Source organism: Propithecus coquereli, unplaced genomic scaffold (genome assembly GCF_000956105.1).
Source record: "Propithecus coquereli isolate 6110/MARCELLA unplaced genomic scaffold, Pcoq_1.0 Scaffold14, whole genome shotgun sequence".
Taxonomy (NCBI): domain Eukaryota; kingdom Metazoa; phylum Chordata; class Mammalia; order Primates; family Indriidae; genus Propithecus; species Propithecus coquereli.
In genome coordinates, this window is record NW_012138302.1 from 6,728,960 (window position 1) to 6,751,911 (window position 22,952).

At 38.8% G+C, this 22,952-nt stretch overlaps 1 protein-coding gene across 1 annotated transcript in view; it reads right to left on the minus strand.

Moving 5' to 3' along the window:
- INADL (InaD-like (Drosophila)) overlaps window positions 1–22,952 on the minus strand; it is a 339,614-nt gene that overhangs the window by 89,785 nt on the left and 226,877 nt on the right. The window contains exon 25 of the mRNA XM_012639332.1: window positions 8,369–8,441. Within this exon, the coding sequence (XP_012494786.1) occupies window positions 8,369–8,441 (73 nt within the window). The remainder of the gene's footprint in view (window positions 1–8,368; window positions 8,442–22,952) is intronic.

A 22,952-nucleotide genomic window follows, 5' to 3' on the forward strand; every position in this document is an offset into this window, starting at 1 on the left:
GAAAAATTAGCTGGGCACAGTGGTGTGTGTCTATAGTACCAGCTACTCAGAAGTCTGAGGCAGGAGGATGGCTGGAGCCCAGGGATTTGAGGTTGAAGTGAGCTATAATGATACCATTGCACTCCAGCCTGGGGCGACTGAGTGACTGTCTCAAAAATAAATAAATTGAGATAATGAAGGAAATATAAGAACATATAGAGAAATATAAGAATATAGAGTCGTAGCTGAGAAAACTCATTTAGAAATGGTTCCCTCTTTTTCCATAAGGCCCAGGTGATACCACAAAAATGACAGAGGATAATTTTTAAATGAATCATGAGTATTACATAACTACAAAACTAGGGAATGAAGATTACTGAAGGGAACACTGTGGGACGAAGTTGATCATAATAATAGTATCACCCATTTGAACACTTACGTTCCAGGCACTGAGCTCATTACTCTCTATACATTATTTCATTCATTTCGAGTCACCGGAAGCTTGGAGGAACCTTCCAAAAAGCAATCCTTCAAGGAATTGTCATTTGTGAATTAATAAAGTGGAAAGGCAAACCAAGTGGAAGAAACAATAGGAGCAAGGACATAATAGTTAGGAGACCAAGATACAAGTGAAGTATTCAGTGCTTTATAATGCATTAATGAGAGGAGAACATCACGTAATTGTGGAGGTGAATACAAAATCTTAATTCTGACCTTGAAATGAAGACTTGGTCTGATAGGCAAGAGGGAGGTATTAAGGAGTTTTGAGCAAGACGATAAATACAGTAAATATTGTAAGAAAAGAAATCCTGACAACCTATAGGAGAAAATATTTATAAACCATACATCTGATAAGGTGTTAATATTCAAAATATATAAGGAACTCAAATAACTCAACAGCAAGGAAGCAAATAACCCAATTAAAAAATGGGCAAGGACCTGAATGGACATTTCTCAAAAGAAGACATATAGGCCCACAGGTATATGAAAAAATGCACATCACTAACCACAATGCAAATTAAAACCACAATGAGATGCCACCTCACACCTGTTAGAATGGCTCTATGAAAAATATGAAAATTAATAAGTGTTGGTGAGAATGTGGAGAAAAAGGAATTCTTGTACACTTTTGATGGTAATAAAATGGAAAGCAGTGTGGAGGTACTCAAGGAATTAAAATAGAACTACTATATGATTCAGTAATCCCACTACTGGGTATCTATCCAAAAGAAATGAAGTCACTATATCAAAGAGATATTTGTACTCTCATATTCATTGCAGCATTACTCACAATAGCCAAAATATGGAATCTACCTAAATGTCCATCAACAAATGAATGAATAAAGAAAATGTGGTATACACAATGGAATGTGTATATATTCAGCTTTAAAAAAGAAGGAATCCTGTCATTTGTGACATGGATGAACCTGAAGGTCCTTATGTTAAGTGAAATAAGCCAGGCACAGAGAGTCAAATACATGTGATCTCATCTAAATATGGAATCTAAAAAAGTTGAACTCATAGAAGCAGAGACTACAGTGGTAATTACCAGGGGTTGGGGTAGGAGGGGTTGGGGTAGGAGTAATGTTGGTCAAAGGATACAAAATTTCAGTTAGAATACGAGGAATGAGTTCAAGAGATCTATTATTCAACATGTTGACTATAGTTTTAATAACAATGTATTGTATTCTAAAAAATGTTTGAGATTTTAAGTACTCTCATTAAAAAAAAAGGTAAGTATATGAGGTGATACATATGTTAATTAGTTCGATTTGGCCATTCCACAATACATACACATTTCAAAACATCATGTTGTATATGACAAATGTATACAATTTTTTTTTGAGAGACAGCCTCACTCTGTTGCTGAGGCTGGAGTGCAGTGGCCTGATCATAACTCACTGAAGCCTTGAACTTCTGTGGTTAAGCAATCCAACTGCCTCAGCCTCCCGAGTAGCTAGGACTACAGGTGTGCACCACCATGCCCAGCTAATTTTTTTTAAAAAGCTGTTTTTTTGTGTATTTTGTTTGTTTGTTTGTTTTTTGAAACAGGGTCTCACTATGTTGCTCAGGCTGGTCTCGAACTCCTGACCTGGAGTGGTCCTCCTGCCTCAGCCTCCCAAAGTGTTGGGATTACACACATGAGCCACCATGCCCAGCCTGTAATTTTTATTTGTCAATTTAATTAATTAATTTAAAAAAGGAAAGAAATCCTGTTTTGTATATAACTATTGAAAATGGAAGACGCTGGAGGCTGGGAGTTCTGGCAGAGGGCTATGATAATATAAGCATAATCACAGCTAAAATGAGTTCGTACCATGCGCCAGCAATAGGGCTATGCATTTTATAAACATTATTTAATTCTTCCAACAAATCCATAGAATTATTACCAAAGCTATTTTATTCATTTAGCAAAAATATCAACATTTTCATTCTTTTTTCTTTTTCTCAAATAGACACTTTAGATCACTCAAAACCATTTTAAATATGAGGAAACTGGAGCTTATAGAGCTTAACTGGCTCAAGTTTACTTTGCTAGTAAATGGTGGAATAAAAATTGGGACTTGGATTTGTCTGAATTCTAAGCTTATGTTCGTAATCGCTGTGCCATACAACTGCACCAGTAGTACCACAATTATCAAGAACTGCAGCATAATCTCTTATAAATATATATAGCTGTATGGATAAAATACTTTAGTACTTGATCCTCACAACCACCCACTGACAGAGGTAAGGGAGGCTATTAACCTGGCTTTACAGGAAAAGACTGCCTTTGAGAGGTTAACTGCCTTTACCAAGGTCATGTGCCCACAGGCCATTGTTAGAGCCAAAACCAGAACCCACAATGTCAGAGTTCTCGTTCAGTGTTCTATTAGCACTCTTGTTCACTCCACTAGTGCACAACTGCACGAAGCAATTTTGTTCTCTGCTATACCGCTGCTGTCTAGAATGGTGGCTGACACATAGTAAGAGCTCAGTAAATATTTGCCGAATAAAGGAATGGATATGAGATACCATTAGTACACAGCAAACATGCTATCTAACTATGCTGAATCATTATTATCAGCTCCAACTTAATAATGATATAGCTGTATTTCATCTATCTGGTTATGATTTAAGTGAGCTATCTCTTTCAGTCATATGACGGATATGAGTTACGCTTGAGAAACATCTAAGGGGAAAAAGGGCCCAGTGAGAGGGACCTCTACACGCAAATAAGCAGGGATGAGAAAGTGGCCAGGCGACCAGAGCATACCTATACTCTTCATATGCCACCCACGGGAGAGGCATCACGCATCTTTGGTAGCAGTTACTAGTGACAACAGTCCAGAAAGGAACTAAAAAGCCCTCTTTAGAATATAATTCAAATTGTGCTGGTGCAATAGAAATATTACATGGCATATCTTTTTAGAGAAAAGGAGTTATTATTTATAAATTTAAATGGCTAATGTGATTTAATTATACTTGAAAATGAAATATAAATAATGGCACACAAATCTGATTCAGATATTATAATAAGTACTTGAAACCTAACACTGGCATTATTTATACTTTACATATATTACTAGCCTGCTGTATTTAAAAATAAAATCAGTCATCTATATTTTCAGAATACAATAAAGTTATTTTTAAATGACACCAAGTTATTTTCTGGCTTATAACTGATTTCTGCTAGGGTAAGGCATAAATAAAATTTATTTTTTACAGGTGACTGATTAGAACCATTTCTTTGTTATCACAACTGAGAAAATGGAGAAAATAACTAATAGTGTACAGCCATTCCTTGGTACACTTTGGGGATTGGTTCCAGGACTCGCTGAGTATACCAAAATCTGTGCAGTCTTGAGTTTCACAGTCAGCCCTGAGGAATCTGGTATATAAAAAGTTGGCCTTCGTATACATGGGTTTCACATCCCGAGAACACTGTATTTTCGATCCGCCTTCGATTGAAAAAGTGGACCAGTGCAGTTCAGATCCACGTTGAAGGGTCAATCATATAGTATATTTAAATACTGAGTTAAATATACCTAAATATTTGAATAAAATAGTTTGCATTTACTGAGTACTTACTTTGTGCTATAAGCAGTACTAAATGCTTCATCTACATCGCTTCCTTTACTCTTTATGGAAAGTCTATGAAGGGCTGGTGATAGCATGCCCAGGTGCGGACAAGGAAGCTGGTGCCGAATCACATACCTGCATCTGGGCATACAGGTATGCTCATTTAGCCTCTCTAGGCACCAGTCTCTCCTTTGGTAAAGTGGAATTAACACTCTCTTTCAGTTTGGATGTAAGTGGGATAGGGGACAACATATCAAAAGCATCTAAGATTGTGCTTGACAAAGTAGACACAGTATTAAGCCATTCTTCCTTTTAAATGCTGCCCTTCGAGGAAGAAGACAACAGAAACTAATTGGCTGGGTATAGATTAAGGAAGACACGTTGCAGATACCAGAAGTCATTTCTGACTGAAAGAATACAAATGAAACAGAATGGAAAACCCAGAAATGGTCCTCTCAAAATTAAATACTGACATCAACAGTATGTATTGATCTACTCTAAGACACAAAGACTGGATCTCACAGAAGCTTTTTAAAAACATCTTACTTTTCTCAGTCATTACAAGGGTAGTTTTCTTTTGCACTGAGAAATGCAATACGTGCAATAAAAGACAAATTCAGTCCCTATGGGATGATATTTTGATGTAAACGTTTATAGCCATCAATACTAAAAAAAAAACCTCCAAAATATTGCCCCCCAAAGATTTATATTACATTCTATAAATATAAGAGAATAATTAGCAATTAAGTACTAATATTTATTTTGTAGCAATCATGTGCCAGGCACAAGATATATATATATAAAATCTTTCTCTCTCTCTCTCTCTCTATATATATATATATATCTTATTTTATCTTAATAACCCTGTAAGGTAGAAATTATTATGATCTTGCTGCAGAAAAGTAAAGTGAGGGTGGAAGAAATTATTGCAACTACCCAAGATCACAAGTCTGATGTGTGGCTGCGCTAAGATTTGAACTGAGGTAGTCTGGCTCTGGAGCCCATCCTCTCCACCACCACGCTAAACTAACTGCCTATGCCGGAATGCAGAATGAAAAAACCCAGTGCTGGTGAGGCTGTGGTGAAACGGCTGTTGGTAGGGAGCCGCTACCTATCACTACAATCTTTTTCGACAGTAAGTGGTCAATATAGATTAAAATTTTGAACATGTATAGCTTTTGAATCAGCAATTATACATCGAGGGTATCTATGCTATAAAAATAAAAGCACACAAGCTGGGCGCAGTGGCTCACACCTGTAATCCTAGCACTTTAGAGGGCTGAGGCTGGAGGCTCACTTGAGCCAGGAGGTCAAGACCAGCCTGAGCAACATAGTGAGACCCTGTCTCTACATAAAAATAAAATAATTAGCCAGGCATGGTGGCACGTGCCTGTAGTCCCAGCAACTCAGGAAGCCGAGACAGGAGGATTGCTTGAGCCCAGGAGTTTGAGGTTGCAGTGAGGTATGATAATGCCACTGTATTCTAGCCTGGGCAACAGAGCAAAATTCTGTTTTAAAAAAAAAAAAGCACTAACATCTAGTGATTGATACACATGTGCAGCCATATACACACACATGGATGTTTATCTTGGTGCTCTTTTACTGGCAAGATACTGGAGATCATCTGAATATCTGTCAACTGGAAAAAATAAATTATGATGGGACATATTAAAACATGCCATCATATTAAGCAAAAAAGCATTTTTTTTCTTTTAAATGTATAGACTATATTCCAGAAGGGTGTATAACAGGCATCTCAAACTTCACCTATCTGAAACAAACCTCTTAATTTATACCTCCCTGTGGAGGAGCAGCTATTCTTCAACAGACTGCAGTAAATGGCACCACTATCCACCCAGTTGCTCAAGTCCAAAATCTATTTCCCCTCAGCTCCCACATTTAATCAATCAAGTTTGACTCAACCTCCAAAACATCAAGAATCTGCTCACTTTTCTTTGCCTCCAGTATCAACACCTCCTCTAAGCCACATTCAGGTCTCACCTGGGTTTCTAGTGTATTACTGTCACCTTCCCAAAATCTAGTCTCTATACCCAGCAGCTGCGGGAGACCAGAACATGCCACCCCCAAAAGGGAAGGATTGTTGAGCTGCAGGCGGTTAGGAAGAAGCAGATACAGGAAGCTCTCTGCCCCTCCTTTATTTGCCTAAAAGCAGGACACAGATTTAAAAAGACAAAAGGTGTTCTTACCATCACCACCAGGGAGAACACAGGTTAACCACTGTGGACAACTGTGGAGCCTTATCCTCTGGAGATGGTACCAGGGGAATCTATTATACATTAATGAGCTTTACTAACTCGCCTTCATCTGCCACTTATTTGCCTTCCCCCAAGTTGCCCCCGGCCCAGAGACAAAGTCCTTTCCCTTTATCTTGTCACTTCTCAAAAAATTTACTGTTTTTTGTTGTGGATGCCACATAAACTGGGATTTAAAGCCATCTCTTTGAGAACTACTCATGCTCTGGGCATCTCCCATGTATATATGAAATACACATGTTAATAAACTACTGTTCGTTTTTGCCTTGTTAATCTCTCTTTTGTTACAGGGGTCTGTTCCAACTAAGAACCTGTGAGGCGCGAAGAAAAAAAAATTATTTTTATTCTCCTAAACAGCCAGATGGATCATTTAAAACTGTATATCAGTGTACCTCATTTCCCTGTTTAAAAGCTTCTAGTGGCTTCCAATGCACACAGAATAAAATCCAAACTTGTTACTCTGACTTACAGAGCCTCTCTCTCCCTGTCTCAAAATTCCACCACTGTCCCGGCTTCTACTGTGCTTCCAGCCTCAGTCCTCAGACTCTCACTTGAGAGCTATTTCTGTCCCCTCTGCAGGGAAAGCTCCTCCACCTTAGTTTGGAACGTCTGGCTCTTTTTTTTTTTTTTTTGAGACAGAGTTTCACTCTTTTTGCCCAGGCTAGAGTGCCGTGGCGTCATCCTAGCTCACAGCAACCTCAAACTCCTGGGCTCAAGCAATCCTTCTGCCTCAGCCTCCTGAGTAGCTGGGACTACAGGCATGCGCCACCATGCCCGGCTAATTTTTTCTATATATTTTTAGTTGTCCGATTAATTTCTTTCTATTTTTAGTAGAGACGGGGTCTCGCTCTTGCTCAGGCTAGTCTCAAACTCCTGAGCTCAAACAATCCGCCCGCCTCGGCCTCCCGGAGTGCTAGGATTACAGGCGTGAGCCACCGCATCCGGCCTGGAACATCTGGCTCTTCCTCATCATTTTGATCTTGTTTAAATTTCACCGTGTCCAAAGGCCTTCCCTATGACCAAAGTGGTCACATTCCCTATTTTAATTCTCTGCAAGGCGCTGACCACAATATGCTAATTCTCTTGGTTTATTTATTTCTTGGTTAATTTGTTTATCTTTCTCTCCTCATTAGAATGTAATGTGAACCATGGCGGGGAGCCTTACCTGTTTTATTCACACCTATATCTCTAATACCCAAAATAGCGCCTGACATAAAATATGTACTCACTGAACACTGGCTGAGTGAATAAAAAGAATATGCATTGTATAATCAAAGTTTTATTAAAAGGGACACTATAAATAGCTATTTATTTTTGTTGTAAAAATAAAGAAAAGAGTATAGAAAGATACTAAATAGTAAACATCAACTTCCTGGGGAGGCAGGGAAATAAAAGTTAAGTTTTCTTCTAATAACTCCACATTGTTTAATTAGCAACAATAAGTACGTATTTCTTTTTGGAATTAAAAGATAATTCAATAAATAAAAACTGTGAAGGGAAGGAATATTCCCTTGGCTGGGGAGGCAAACAGATGACACAGCTTTTTTTTTTTTTTTTTTTTTTAACCTTTTCAGGGAAGAAAGAATACACAGCTTTATATCTATCTACTCTGAAGCAGCTATTAAGCAATCTTCTTGTACTAGTAATTTCTCCATTAATAGATGAAAGTAATTATTTAAAGACACATGTGAGAAGAGCTATTAAAGTATTTTGAAACCATAAAGAAAAGGGTACAATTCAGACATAAAAAAAGAATTTCCTAGTAAATTCTGAAATGCCCAATTAGGACAAAATTATATATCTAAAGGAAACCTTAAGCAACTTTGAGGAACATAATGCTCATGTGGTTAAGTTCTAGTATATTTGCTTAACATTGCTTTACATTACTTTATAATCGTACCTCAAATACTTCCTGTTTTAGTCAGGGAAATTCCCTCAATAAATTCTAGGAGTTTAAGAATACTGAATACCGAAAATCAAAAATGGCAGATTTGGGAAAAAAGATCATGACAAATCCATCTAATTCACTAAGAGCTAATTAGGGACATCCTTACCTCAACAGAAGACGGAGAACTCGATGGCAACGGGAATGGCGTAACAGCCATCTGATTGACTGCATCTTCGTTTCTGCAAAATGGTAAAATAGGCAGAATGAGTACACAGTAAATGCTACATTGTTGGCTCAAATGATAAATACCTACTTAGTTCTCGGTTGAAAATGCACACATAGTGTCATAGAATTAAATACATACACGTGCACGCACACACCTTCCAAGCGTGCAAAGCTATTAGGCACAAAAAGAGATGTATTACTCAGGGACGCTAAGATATAATTATTAGTGACAAAGAATGACGATGCTAGGAGTTAGTCAAATCCCACTTAGTAAGTCAGGTACTGCAGAGGATAATTCTGGAAATGCATCAACGTTTTCAGCACTGTGGAGCATAAATTTTTCAAATGGGCGTGTGCAAACCTAACCTCTAGGCCCCATTAATGTCTAGAGTGTTTTGTTCTTTGAACTGGAAAGGTTCCCAGCCTCTTCACTTGGCTTCTAACTTTGTTTTGCCAAATGAAGGCTGACAGGGTGTCTGCCACAGGCCCTGCAATGTGGGTCGAGGAGTGGTGATGGATGGGGAGAGCAGAGCTCCAGACAGACAGTGCTTTGTGGCTAAGGCGCATTCTCCTCCTCCTCATCCCAACGGAGTAGAATAGGTGGGAGTTGACACCTCATCCCCAGGGTGGCAGTCACACAACTCCTACAACACTGGTTCTGACTATTCGGGCCTATTTCTACCACATTGCTAGCAGATGGTAGGCAGTGGTCTGTGGGAGATAATGACTATCCTTTACTATTCATTCTTGATGCATGGCCAACACAATTATCTCAAGATTGATGTGAAGCGTGACTTTATGCTTCACAATATAAACCGAGGAAGCTCACAAAAATTATTCTTGCTGATATGCAAAGGTCTAAGTGTTCACAGATCTCCCTCCACGTGACCCGTGTATACAGAAGAGGCACTGTTGACTTGGGAGGGCTCTCAAAATTCAACCCCATTGTATATTCTATTTCTCACCAATTGGATAACAAGTCCATTGGTCCATGTCATTCCTGCTTTGGTGCTTTAGTCATATCACTGCTTTCACTTGAAATGCCTCTCTTTATTCAATTTATGCCTCACCCATCCTTCTCTAGGGTGAATTCAGTAACCTCAACTGAGTGAATTATTCCATTAAACTCAAAGACTATCTATATATGGATGTCTTCCAAATTCACATATTTAGTCCAAGCTAAACCAAAGCAAATTGGAGGAAACTAAAACTATAAAGTGACGTAGAACATGAAGAATATATCTATTCTTTCTGCAGCATTACAGGTGGCTTGAGCATGCACTATTATGTTAAGAGATAGCTATTGTTTTTCAGGGAGCACAATCTATCCCTCAGTAGTTTGCTCACACATAGAAAAAGTAATCGGTCACCCTGGGTAAGTAACAGCATTTCCCCAGTGGTAATTCCCTTTCCCATTCAGTTTCTCCCATCGAATAACACAACAGAGCTCAGTTCAGCTTAGGGCGGAAAGCCAATAGGACACGTCTGCTCCAGATTTGGAACTCATAGGGCAGAGTGTATTTGGCAGTAATCAAGTAGATGGCTCTTCATATCTCTTTCACAGGGTACCAGCATTAAAAATACGGCTGCATGTAAATTCTTATTGAGAGACCATGATTAACTAGACCAAGTTAGCTCAATTCAGTCAAGTTATCCCTTCACAATTTAATGATTTCCCCACATTAGTATGATTTAAATAGCCTTTAAAGTCCATATTAAATTTTTTGAACCCCACATAATAGAAAACCTATAATTACTCTCAATGAAAAGAAGAAAGTTGCTGCAAGAAGTTACAGTTCATAATCCTTTATAATCTACTTAATAGTGACTTTCACACACCTCAGCATCAAGTCTTGGAGAGCTGACATAGCAGCAATTTTAAAACCAAAAGTAGAAAGAGGGAAAATCAAAGGAGAGAAGGCATTTACACTTCAAACAAGCAGTTAGCCTGGATGACATCTGGGGAGCTTTGATCCCTATATCCTCTGAAATCTGTTTGCTTTATATTAATAATTAACCTTTCCTTTCCATATAATTAACACAGATTTTGTTTTCTTTTTTTAGAGATGGGGTCTTACTCTGTTGCCCAGGCTGACCTCCATCTCCTGGGCTCAAGCAATCCTCCTGAGTAGCTAGGACTACAGGCACTCGTCACCACGCCTGGCTAATTAACAATAAGCTTCTCAGGCTCCAGTGCCCCATACTGGACACAATCAGAAATTGTTATTGTTCATTGGTGGTTTTTTTTTTTTTTGAGACAGAGTCTCACTTTGTTGCCCTGGCTAGAGTGAGTGCCGTGGCGTCAACCTAGCTCACAGCAACCTCAAACTCCTGGGCTCAAGCAATCCTACTGCCTCAGCCTCTCAAGTAGTTGGGACTACAGGCATGTGCCACCATGCCCGGCTAATTTTTTCTATATATTTTTAACTGTCCAATTAATTTCTTTCTATTTTTGGTAGAGACGGGGTCTCGCTCTTGCCCAGGCTGGTCTCGAACTCCTGAGCTCAAACAATCCGCCCGCCTCGGCCTCCCAGAGTGCTAGGATTATAGGCGTGAGCCACCGCGCCCGGCCTTCCATTGGTGCTTTTATAATTTCTTTGAGAGCTGTTGGGAGAGAGATAATGGAGTCCTACCACGGATAACAGTGAGAACCTTTTTCCAGGGCACAGGATCCTGTGTGTGTATGTCCTTTTTGCTGTACATGTCATGCTCAGTTATTAATGAAATCATTTGTGCTGGTCTCTCTCCATCTCCAAGCACAGGGAAGGGACCTTATTTCTTCATATCCCCAGCTTGAAGCAGGGTACCTGGCACAGAGCAGGTGTACTATAAATGTCTGTTGAATGAAAGTGATCTTAATAAGGCAGGAAAAAGCAAGCAGAACTATCAAACTGTGCCCTGTGCTTTCCGAGCGCCTTCAACCAGTTAATGACAGTGTCCTTCCTGTAGCCAAGCAGCTCTCAGTATTTACCACGTGTAAGGGACATTTCTTGGGGTGGCCCAGCTCACAGGGATTCCATGGATGGGCCGTAACACCTACACTAGGTAACTAATAGCTCTGCCTCAACTTGACTGTGTGTAGAGGGCAGACACCCACTTCAGTGTGGGCCAGTCAAATTCTCTCTCCCAGGGACTCGAAATCTAGAACAGACACATAAAGATAAGGAGTGTACTGTCAAGACACAACCAATGGAAATGTTGAAGGCTAAATAGGGGACTCGAACTCCCTTCTGCTAACATCTCTAGAGTCGCCGTGTTCCTTCTCTTCTGAGTCTTAGCTGTATGGCTCTTTTCTAAAGAGTCCATCAGACATTTCTACATTCCTTTTTTTTTGTTCGTTTTGGAGACAGGCTCTCTCTTGCTCTGTCACCCAGGCTGGAGTACAGCAGTGAGACCATAGCTCACAGCAACCTCAAACTCCTGGGCTCAAGCGATCCTCCCACCTCAGGCTCCAAGTAGCAGGGACTATAGGCACGCACCACCACACCCAGATAATTTTTCTATTTCTTGCTGTCTTGCTCAGGCTGGTCTTGAACTCCCGAGCTCAAGTAATCCTCCCACCTCGGCCTCCCAAAGCGCTGGGATTAGAGGTGTGAGCCACCAGAACCAGCTTACATTCTTTTTTTTTTTTTTTTGATATGTTATATCTGTACATATTTATGGGGTACATGGGAAATTTTGTTAAATGTGTAGAATGTGTAATGATCAAGTCAAGGTATTTAGGATATCAGTCATCCAAGTATTGATCATTTCTATGCCTTGGATACATTTCAAGTCCTCTCTTCTGGCTATTTTGAAATATCTAATAATATATTGTTGTTAACTATAGTCACCCTACTCTGCTATCAAACATTATTCCTTCTATCTAACTGTATGTTTGTACCTATCAACCAACCTCTCTTCATCCTCCCCACCCCTAAACACCCTTCCCAGCCCCTGGTATCTCTGGCATCACTCTCCAACTCCATGTGATCAAATTTTTTTGTTCCCACACGAGTGAGAACATGAAATATTCATCTTCCTGTGTCTGGCTTGTTTTACTTAACATAATGACCTCTAGTTCCATTCATGTTCCTGAAAATGACATGATTTCATTCTTTTTTTTATGGCCAAATAGTATTCCATTGTATATATACACCACATTTTCTTTATCTATTCATCCACTGATGGACACTAAGGTTCATTCCATATCTTGGCTGTTGTGAATAGTGAGTGCTGCAATAAACACAGGAGTATATGTGTCCCTTTGACATATTGATTTCATTTTCCTTGGATATATACCCAGAAGTGGGATTCCTGGATTGAATGTTTGTTCTATTTTTAGTTTTTTGAGAAATCTCCATATTGTTTTCTTTTTTTTTTTTTTTTTATTATTCAGTCCCCATAGGGATCATCAAAAATTGCCAGTGCTGACTATACTGCAAGTCATCATGGCGGGGTATCGGCAAAAGTTTTCAATTAGCAATAATCGCACCTTGGATAAACCTCATTGGCTACAATACTGCCACTGCGCAAAGCTCCATACTGTTTTCTGTAGTGGCTGTGGTAACTCACATTCCTACCAACAGTGTATGAGAGTTCCCTTTTCTCTTACATCTTGTGAATATCTGTTATTTTTTTGTCTTTTTAATAATAGCCATTCTGACTGGGTAAGATGATATCTCCTTGTGGTGTTGATTTGCCTTTCCCTGATGATCAGTGATGTTGAGCATTTTTTCATATATCTGCTGGCCATTTGCAAGTCTTCTTTTGAGAAATGTCTATTCAGGTCCTTTACTCATTTTTTAATGGGATTATTTGTTCTTTTACTATTGAGTTGTTTTAGTTTTTCTCCACAGGATGCTAAGAATACCTCCAATTTAGTTTCTTGTTTGTAAAACATATATATATTATGGCGAACACATTTTAGATCCTGATTTCAATTATGATTTGTTATAAAAATACACTCATATTGGTAAAATGCACAAAACTTGTGTTAGGCAGGATGCTAAGAAGGCTCCCAAGACTCATGCCCCTGATTTATGCACTGTGAATATGATGAATTCCACTTCCATGATTAGGCTATATTATACTGCACAGCTGACTTTAAGATAAAGGGAGATTATCAGGTTGGGCCTGACCTAATCATCAGATGATCTGTTTAAATTGGGAGATTTAACTTCTCAGAACCTTACTGTCCTGATCTCTTAAATTAGTAGGTTGACTTACATGAATTCTAAACTGATGTAATTCTTTGTGGAATACCTAGAGGCCAGAGACAGGGAGTCTGAGATTAGAAGCATCATTGTGGCTTCAGGGTGGAGGGGGATGCCTGGCAAAGAATGGGGTTTGGAGGGGTGTTCCTAGGAGCTGAGGGCAGCCCTCATTTGAGAACCAACAAGGAAAGAGAAACTTCAACAACAATAAGCCCAGAAGTGGATTTTTCCCCAAAGCATTCATAAAAGAACTCAGCCACACTGTGCCAGCCTTCCAATCTACAGAACTGTGAGCTAATGAATGGGTATTGTTTTAAGCCATTAAATTTGTGGTAATTTTTTACACAGCAAGAGAAAACTAATATACACCAGGTTTTAAAAATTGTCTTTTTTTTTTAAATTAGAGACAGGGTCTTATTCTGTCACCCAGGCTGGAATGCAGTGGCATGATCATAGCTCACCGCAGCCTTGAACTCCTGGGCTCGAGTGATCCACCTGCCTCAGCCTCGTGAGTAGCTGGGACTACAGGCATGTGCCACCACACCCGCTACACACATTTCTGATTTGGAAAACATGATCACCAGAAACATAGTATTTAAATGCTTACCATATACCACCATTCAAAGTGCTTTTCACACATTAACTCATTTAACCTTCATAACAACTCAACGTGGTAGTTAAAATTATTTTCTTCATTTTCTTTTTATTTTACACAGAGGTTAAGCAATCTGATCAAAGTCACAAAGCTTATAAATCACAAAGCTAATAAATAGCAGAGCTGAGATTCAAAATCAGCAGTCTGGTTTCAAAACCTACTCTTTTAACTACTGTCCTACAGTGTTTCCCATTGTAATAGCCTAACCGAGAGTCACAAATGTCTCCTTCTCTCATATACCCAAGTTAACATTCCCAGACTCACCTTGGGGAAAAGTTCTACTAGGTCACAATTTACTCTTAGAGATATTTCATAAATTTCCTTAGGGTAAAGAAACACGCAGGTTTGTTCACTCTACCAACTGCAGTCTCTCTATATTTCATATTTAAGTTCTGGGTGTCATATCTATGTTACCCATGCCTTATATAGATATAAGGACTATAAAATACTTTAAAATATTCATTTTGTGTGATGGGGCAGGTAGAGTAGTGAATAATATAGTAGAGTATAATTCCCTCAGTATATTCTATAATATTTATTAGGGCTCTTCACAAGCCCTGTACTTTTCTTTCCCTTTAAAGTTGGGCCAATACTTGATTAACTCTATTTCTTTTTTCTGTGTTGGTGATCATGGAAATACACACTGAGATGGAAACTCTGCTACCTGGGAGAACAGGGAGGCCCTCTTGCTGAGCCATGAAGGGCAGGTAACATGAGAAAGAAATAAAAACCTTTGTTTTAAGCCACTGAGTTTTGGGGCTGTTTGTTACTGAAGCATAACTGAGTCTGTACTGAGTCAAACGTGCTCTACGCAAGTATGTTCTACAATAATTTTTTTTTAAAAAGCCATGTTCATAATAGTTAAACACTGGAAAAAATGCAAATGTTCACCTACAGGAGAATGGGATCAACAAAGTTTTGTAAATTCATAGAGTGGAATATTACCCAGTAATTAAAGGAACAAACTTTTGATAAACAGCATGGATAAATCTCAAAAACATTATGTTAATGAAAGAAACCAGACACAAAAGAGTAAATACTATTTGATTCTATTTACATTAAGTTCAAGAACAGTCAAAACTAACTTACAGGGACAGAAATGAGGAAGCAGTTGGCTCTGGGTGATATAGGGATTGACTGGATAGGGACTCAGCAAACTTTCCGGAGTGAATGAATATTCTATTCATATATTTTTGTTTTGGGTGGAGGTTACACAGGTGTATACAATTATTAAAGCTCAACAAACTGAGCATTTAAAATCTACTGCACCTAGTGTAAACTATACCTCAATTAAAAAATAAATCCATGATTACATGTAGTGTAAGTCAATTACACTATCCTGGAAAGCAATCTAGGCAAAGATACGGATTGTATCATTGATAAGATAGAAGTTGTTTTAAAAACAACTTTCAAAATCTTGGTTTCTTAACCTATATAATAGAGAAAATAACTTCTAACACAACTGTTATGAGATAATGTAAATGTCAAAGAATCAAAGTATAATAATAAAAGTTAATATTTAGTGTTTTATGGTTTTATGATATTGTGTCTCAGATGCTTAAAATTCCAAGGGCTAAGTCCTCAGTTACCAATAATTCATTCAGCCATCAACCAAAAAATTCAAAAAACCACTGAATGGTTTCATTCTAAAGCCTTTATTCTTTTCATTTCTTCTATTTCTTTTTTTTTTTTCCAGAGTCATACTTTGTTGCCCCGGCTAGAGTGCCATGGTGTCAGCATAGATCACAGCAACCTCAAACTCCTGGGCTGAAGCGATCCTCCTGCCTCAGCCTCCCCAGTAGCTGGGACTACAGGTGTGCACCACCATGCCCAGCTAATTTTTTCTATTTTTAGTAGAGACAGGGTCTCACTCTTGATTAGGCTGGTCTTGAACTCCTGACCTCAAGTGATCCTCCCACCTCAGCCTCCCAGAGTGCTAGGATTACAGGTGTGAGCCACCATGCCCAGCCTCTTTTCTCTTCTTCTAATCCCATGGTCCCTATCTGAATTCATGCCCTTTTCACATTGCCTGGACTATGACAACAGTGTCTCTACTGGTATCCTTGTTTTGCTTTCTCTGCATCTGAATCCATCCAAATCACTCCCCTCTTAACTGTGAAAACCACTCCCCAGAACCAAGCCTGAAAATGGAATCTGAATAACCCAACATTAAAGAGTTCCCTCTACAGGTACTTGTTTTGCCTGATATATAGTTACCAATTTGCATGTCCTAGAAGTTCTTGGAGAACTTCTTACTTAACTATAGGGCCTTATATAGCATATGCCATACAGTGGGTGCTCAATAAATACTTGAATTAAATTTGTTCACGCAGTTGGGACTCCGCTCTTTCCTATGTAAGTTACCCAGCTAGCATTGACAAGCTCTTGCTGTACTCATTGTCCAACAGTAATCACTCTCTCCTTTGAATTTCTATAATAACTACTTAGAAGGCTTGTCTCAGCAACTTCATTCCATTCTTCTAAGAATACTTCACTGCATTCTGGGAAGCACGCATATGTCATGCACAGGGATTTGTTGACACAACACTATATGTTTATTCTTTATCCATCAAAGTTGTAACCGTAGCTCAACCTGTAATAAGGGATTTCATTAACATGTTATTGGAAGCATTAATCCAACAACCCTTGACTAATTCCTTAGAATAAATATGGGATATTCTCTCAAAGATAAACTCTAAAAGAACACTATAAATTATGGTCAAAAGAAAGATTAGTGGGGCCGGGCATGGTGGCTCACGCCTGTAATCCTAGCACTCTGGGAGGCCGAGGTGGGAGGATCACTTGAGGTCAGGAGTTTGAGACCAGCCTGAGCAAGAGCAAGACCCCGTCTCTACTAAAAATAGAAAGAAATTAGTCGGACAACTAAAAACATATAGAAAAAATTAGCCAGGCATGGTGGCACATGTCTGTAGTCCCAGCTACTCGGGAGGCTGAGGCAGAAGGATCGCTTGAGCCCAGGAGTTTGAGGTTGCTGTGAGCTAGGCTGACGCCATGGCACTCTAGCCCAGGCAACAGAGTGAGACTCTGTCTCAAAAAAAAAAAAAAAAGAAAGATTAGTGGGTTATGAAGAGAACATATTTACGCTTCGGGGAAGCATAATGAACCCATGACAATAATTTCTAAATGAGGAAAAATAAAAGAAGACATCTAATGTAATGGGCGGTATGTGTATGTTTGCAAAATGGTATAACTTTATCAGGGTCTGTGATATCTCCAAGAAGCAAATATCTTCTAAAAGCAAAAGTGTGTTCTATTCCAAAATTCAGAGAATCTCAAGGGACCCCAAATAGCCAAAATAACCTTGAAAAAGAAGAACGAAGTTGGAGGTCTCATCCTTCCCAATGTGAAAACTTACTACAAAAATACAGTAATCAAAACTGTGAGGTACTAGCATAAAGACAGACATATTGACCCAATGGCATAGGACAGAAAGCCCAGAAATAAACCCTTGTATATATGGTTAAATAATTTTTAGCAAGGATGCAGACCATTAAATGGGGGAAAGGATGATCTTTTCAACAAATGGCTTTGGGAAAACTGTATATCTACATGTAAAAAGTGAAGTCAGACTGGGTGTGGTGGCACGGGCCTGAAGTCCCAGCTCTTAGGAGGCTGAGGCAGGAGGGCAGCTCGAGTCCATCGGTTTGAGGCTGCATGTGCTATGATCATGCCTGTGAATAGCCACTGCACTCCAGCCTGGGCAACATAGCAAGATCTCATCTCTTAAAAAAAATAATGAAATCAGATCCTTCCTTTATACCATATGTAAAAATTAACTCAAAATGGATCAAAGACCTAAACATAAGACTAAAATCATAAAACTCTTAGATGAAAACATATGGAAAAAGTTTTTTGACATTGGATTTGATAATAATTTCTTGCATATGACACCAAAAGCACAGGCAACAACAATAAAAACAGATAAATTGTACTATATCGAAATTTTAACTTTGGTATATCAAAGGACACAATCAACAGAATGAAAAGACAACCTATGGAATGGGAGAAAAATATTTGCATATCATGTATCTGATAAGGAGTTAATAACCGGAATACATAAAGACTCCTACAACTCAACAACAACAGCAAAACACATAACCTGATTAAAAAATGGGCAAAGGACTTAAATAGGCATTTCTACAAAGAAGATACACAAATAGTCAATAAGCACATGCACAGATGCTCAATATCACTAGTCCATCAGAGAAATGCAAATCAAAATCACAAAGAGATACCACCTCACACTCATTAGGATGGCTTTTATTAAAAAAAAAACAAACAGAAAATAAGTATTGGCAAGCTTGTGAAGAAGTTGGTGGGAATGTAAAATGGTGCTGCTACTAAGGAAAAAGGCATGGTGGTTCCTCAGAAAATTAAAAGTGGAATAACCATATGACTCAGCAATTCCACTTGTGGTTATATATCTAAGAGTTGAAAAGCAGGGTTTTGAAGAGCTATTTGTATACCCCTGTTCACAGTAGCATTATTCACAAGAGGCAAAAGGCAGAAGCAACTCAAGTATTCATCCATGGATGTGTGGAAAAACAAAATGTGGCATATACATAAAAAAGAAACGTTACTCATCCTTAAAAAGCAAGGAAATTCTGAGACATGGTACAACATGGATAAACCTTGAAAACATAGGCCAAGTGAAATATACCAGTCACAGACGGACAAATACGGCACAACTCCACTTATATGAGCTACCTAGTGTAGTCAAATTCAGACACAGACAGTAGAATGGTGGTTGCCAGGGATTAGAGGGAGGGGGAATGGGGAGTTAGCATTTAATGTATACAGAGTTTCAATTTGGGAAGATGAAAAAGTTCTGGAGATGGATGGTGGTGATGGTTACACAATGATGTGAATGACTTAATGCCAGTGAACTGTACACTTAAAAGGTTAAGATAGTAAATTTTGTGATATGTATATTTCATCGCAATTTAAAAAATTACTACTAGGCCGGGCGCGGTGGCTCACGCCTGTAATCCTAGCACTCTGGGAGGCCAAGGTGGGCGGATTGTTTGAGCTCAGGAGTTTGAAACCAGCCTGAGCAAGAGCGAGACCCCGTCTCTACTAAAAATAGAAAGAAATTAATCGGACAACTAAAAATATATAGAAAAAAAACATTAGCCAGGCATGGTGGCTCATGCCTGTAGTCCCAGCTACTCGGGAGGCTGAGGCAGGAGGATCGCTTGAGCCCAGGAGTTTGAGGTTGCTGTGAGCGAGGATGACGCCACGGCACTCTAGCCAGGGCAACACAGTGACTCTGCCTCAAAAAAAAAAAAAAATTACTACTAAGGAAAAAAGTAAAAGTGTGATAGGAATATGTTTGAATTATTTAAAATATCACTTAAAATCATTATTGTATTCAGAGTTTCTGGTCTGCCTCTTGGAAACATCCTTTTACCAACTTCATAGGATCCCATTTTATGCCAACAAAATAGCATTATATCAAAAGCAGAAGTTATGTGCCTGAATTCCACCTGGACTGCTGAGCAGGCTGATTTAATTTTTTTGCAACTTGTTCTGAAATGATTACAACTACAACCCAGTGCCTAACACATCATTTAGATGCACACATGTGTGTATATATACAATACACAAATGTTGAATAAATGAGGAACACATGAACACAACTAAAGAGGCCTGGATATTATTTTCTGATTGTATTAAATGTAGTGATGTAATACACTTGAGGACAGAAAAAAATTAACTCTACACCTGCTGTATTAATTGGAATATGACATTGAATTAACATTCAGCCAGGAAAGCTCCATGTAAATGAACCAGAAGTAACATAAAAACAAAGCAAATCATTATATCTCAATGGGAACAAAGTTCGTATCTGAAAAGATTCCAGAAGATATTCCTAACTGTATGAACAGATTGAATAGTTTTCAATACACAACTGGAAGAAGAGACTAAATAGTTGAATATATTGAATTGGAAATAAAAGTCCAATGGCAGCAGGATTATGAACTCTATTTACTTGGCATTCCAAACAATGTCAATCACTAATGAGGGCTGCTGTATCCAGACCTATAGTTTACAAAGGTGGCCGCAGGCAAGTTCTAAATAATTGTTGCCAGTTGTGAGGTAGCTCATAAAATATTTGGCAGTGCAGGTGGGCAGGAGGGTAGATGTGGGGAGTTTACAACTGGATAGATGACTTAGCCTAGCAAGTTTTTCATAGAAATTCTTTCTAAAGATAGTACAGGAGATACTCCAGCCCTTCCCCTCTTATTCCTGGCTGGCAAATCCCAAACGTGGTTCAGATATCCAGCCTTTGCCATAATGCCATGTGCTGGGAAATGTGACTCTCTCCCCTTCAAGGATAACCCAGGACAAATCCTGCCTGATTCCTCTTGAGTACTCATGGTGATCTCATTTCAGGAGCCAGAGACTGGTTTGGTGATGGAAACGAATCATACAGGAGATCCTCAGTAGAGACTTCTTCAGAGGTCAAATGTTCTGATAGAGTAGTTTGAGGGACAAAAATTTCTCAGAATCAAGGTTAAAAGCCTACATGTGACAAGAAAATGCACAGAGGGAACCAAATGTCTCATTGTGGTTGTTCATGATTTGATAAAATCGATAGCTCTACTGTTATTAGGATCCATTTATTAGGATACTTTGGCAGCAAGCTATAAGATGAATTCAGGACAACTTAAGCAAAAGGGTATTTATTGGAGGGATGCTGGGATCTCACAAAACGGACAGGTTACAGGACCAGACTTGGAACAGTTAGGGATTCCAGAGGACAAGGAAATAGGAAGCAGAATGATGTCATTGCAGAAATGTCTGATTAGGGCACTGTGGCTCTATGAATAAACACCATTAAAACTCACATGACTTGCTTCCAATCCTAAATCTAAGGTATCAGGCTTAGGACACATGAACACCCACTGGCCACATCTTGGCAGTGAAGGAAATTAAGCAAGGGTTAGCATTTCGTGGCATTATGAGTGACTTATATTGGTCTACCATATGGTCCCATGAAACAGAGAAACAGAAGAGCCTTGAAATTGCCAGTGTCTTACTTTGTCCTCCCTGCAACTTCTAATAGAGTTCAGTGCTAATGACAGGCATCTTCCTCAAAACTTCTTGTCATATGCACCGTGGATGACATTTTATTGCACACTCGAAAAAGGGCACTGCACTCTTTAAAGGTCCATGAAAGTCAGAAAGATGCTTCCTTTCAAAATTCAAAACAGCTGACATGCACAGCTGTACTCATCCAATGGCACTTTCCTAAAGAAGGACTGCTTTTTCTCCTCGAAGCAAATGTCCAGGTATATTGATAGGGCATAACATCCAATTCTGGAATCTTTGGGTTTCTATACTACTATGACTTTGTTTACTACCCTTCAAGTCTTAGCCTAAGCATCTTTCTCTGTGACACCTTCCCCTAAGCCCCAACAACTAGATTCGGTGCATCTCTTATATGTTCCTACAGCATCACAATACTTTCACCATTGGATAAGATACTAGACTATTGTTCATTCTCTGTCTCATTTTTTAGGGCAGAGATTATGTTCTTTCCATCGCTGACTCCACAGCACCAACACAATTTGGCGCTCAGTAAACAACTGTTGAAAAATGAATGGATGTTTCTTTATGAAAGCAAAACTCATGTTTGTGCACACAATCTTTTTTCCTTTTTATTTATCAAAATTAGATCTAATGAATCGAGAACACAATAAGGATTTTTACAACATCCAGGTTTCTTCTTCAGATGGACACCTCCTCTAGATGACTCTGACATTCACATTAATCTCAAGTCGATATCATCTTTCAGAGTTATGAGCAGAGGGTAACGGGCCACGCTATATTTTTAATTACAAAAACAAGACATATGTTCAACCAATACAGTAAGGTGGATCCCATGGTGAGTCCACTTTTACTCAGTAGGGCTTGACAGCTAGCACTAAATCTTTCTAAGCTTTGCAGTTTCATTTGGCTTCCTTTAGCCCCAGGAGTTTTTACACAGTACACATTTTCCACATGTAATTAAGTAATGGAGAGTGAGTTGTTATACATGACATTTAATTTTCAATAGTAGGGGAAGGTACGACAAGAGCTGCAGGCAAGACCATTAATCTCCTTGGATCCCTGCACTGCCAAAGACAGCAATTCATTCATTGTGTTAATATAGCTCTCCTCCTGTACTTAAACTGTGGGCGCACGTGGAGGGGATAATGCCAAGTAGGAAACCCCATAGAATTGAATGTATGGTACATAGCAAGAACTCAGATTGCAAAACATTTCTGGATGATCCCAGAGTTGAATAATTTAGTATATCAAAGTCTATAGGTTTAGGGTACAATTTCCAGGATAATCCAAAATCTAATGATGTGAAAAGCAAAAGCGAAAAGGTAATTATGTAAGTCATGTATATATAGCAGCAACTTGCTAATTTGCACTAATGATCCACAAACCTCCTTGCAAATTATAGATCAATTAGTAAATGAATAACCACAAGTGTTAAAAGAACATGACAAGGACCTGATCGAAAAATGTACATCACTGTAGACTAAAGGACTTAGCTAATTAAAATGTTGCCTGCAACATACTTTAATGGCTTTCTGTGATTACTGCTACTGCTAATCATACTCCAAAACCTATGGTCGGTTCCTTTTTTTATAATCACT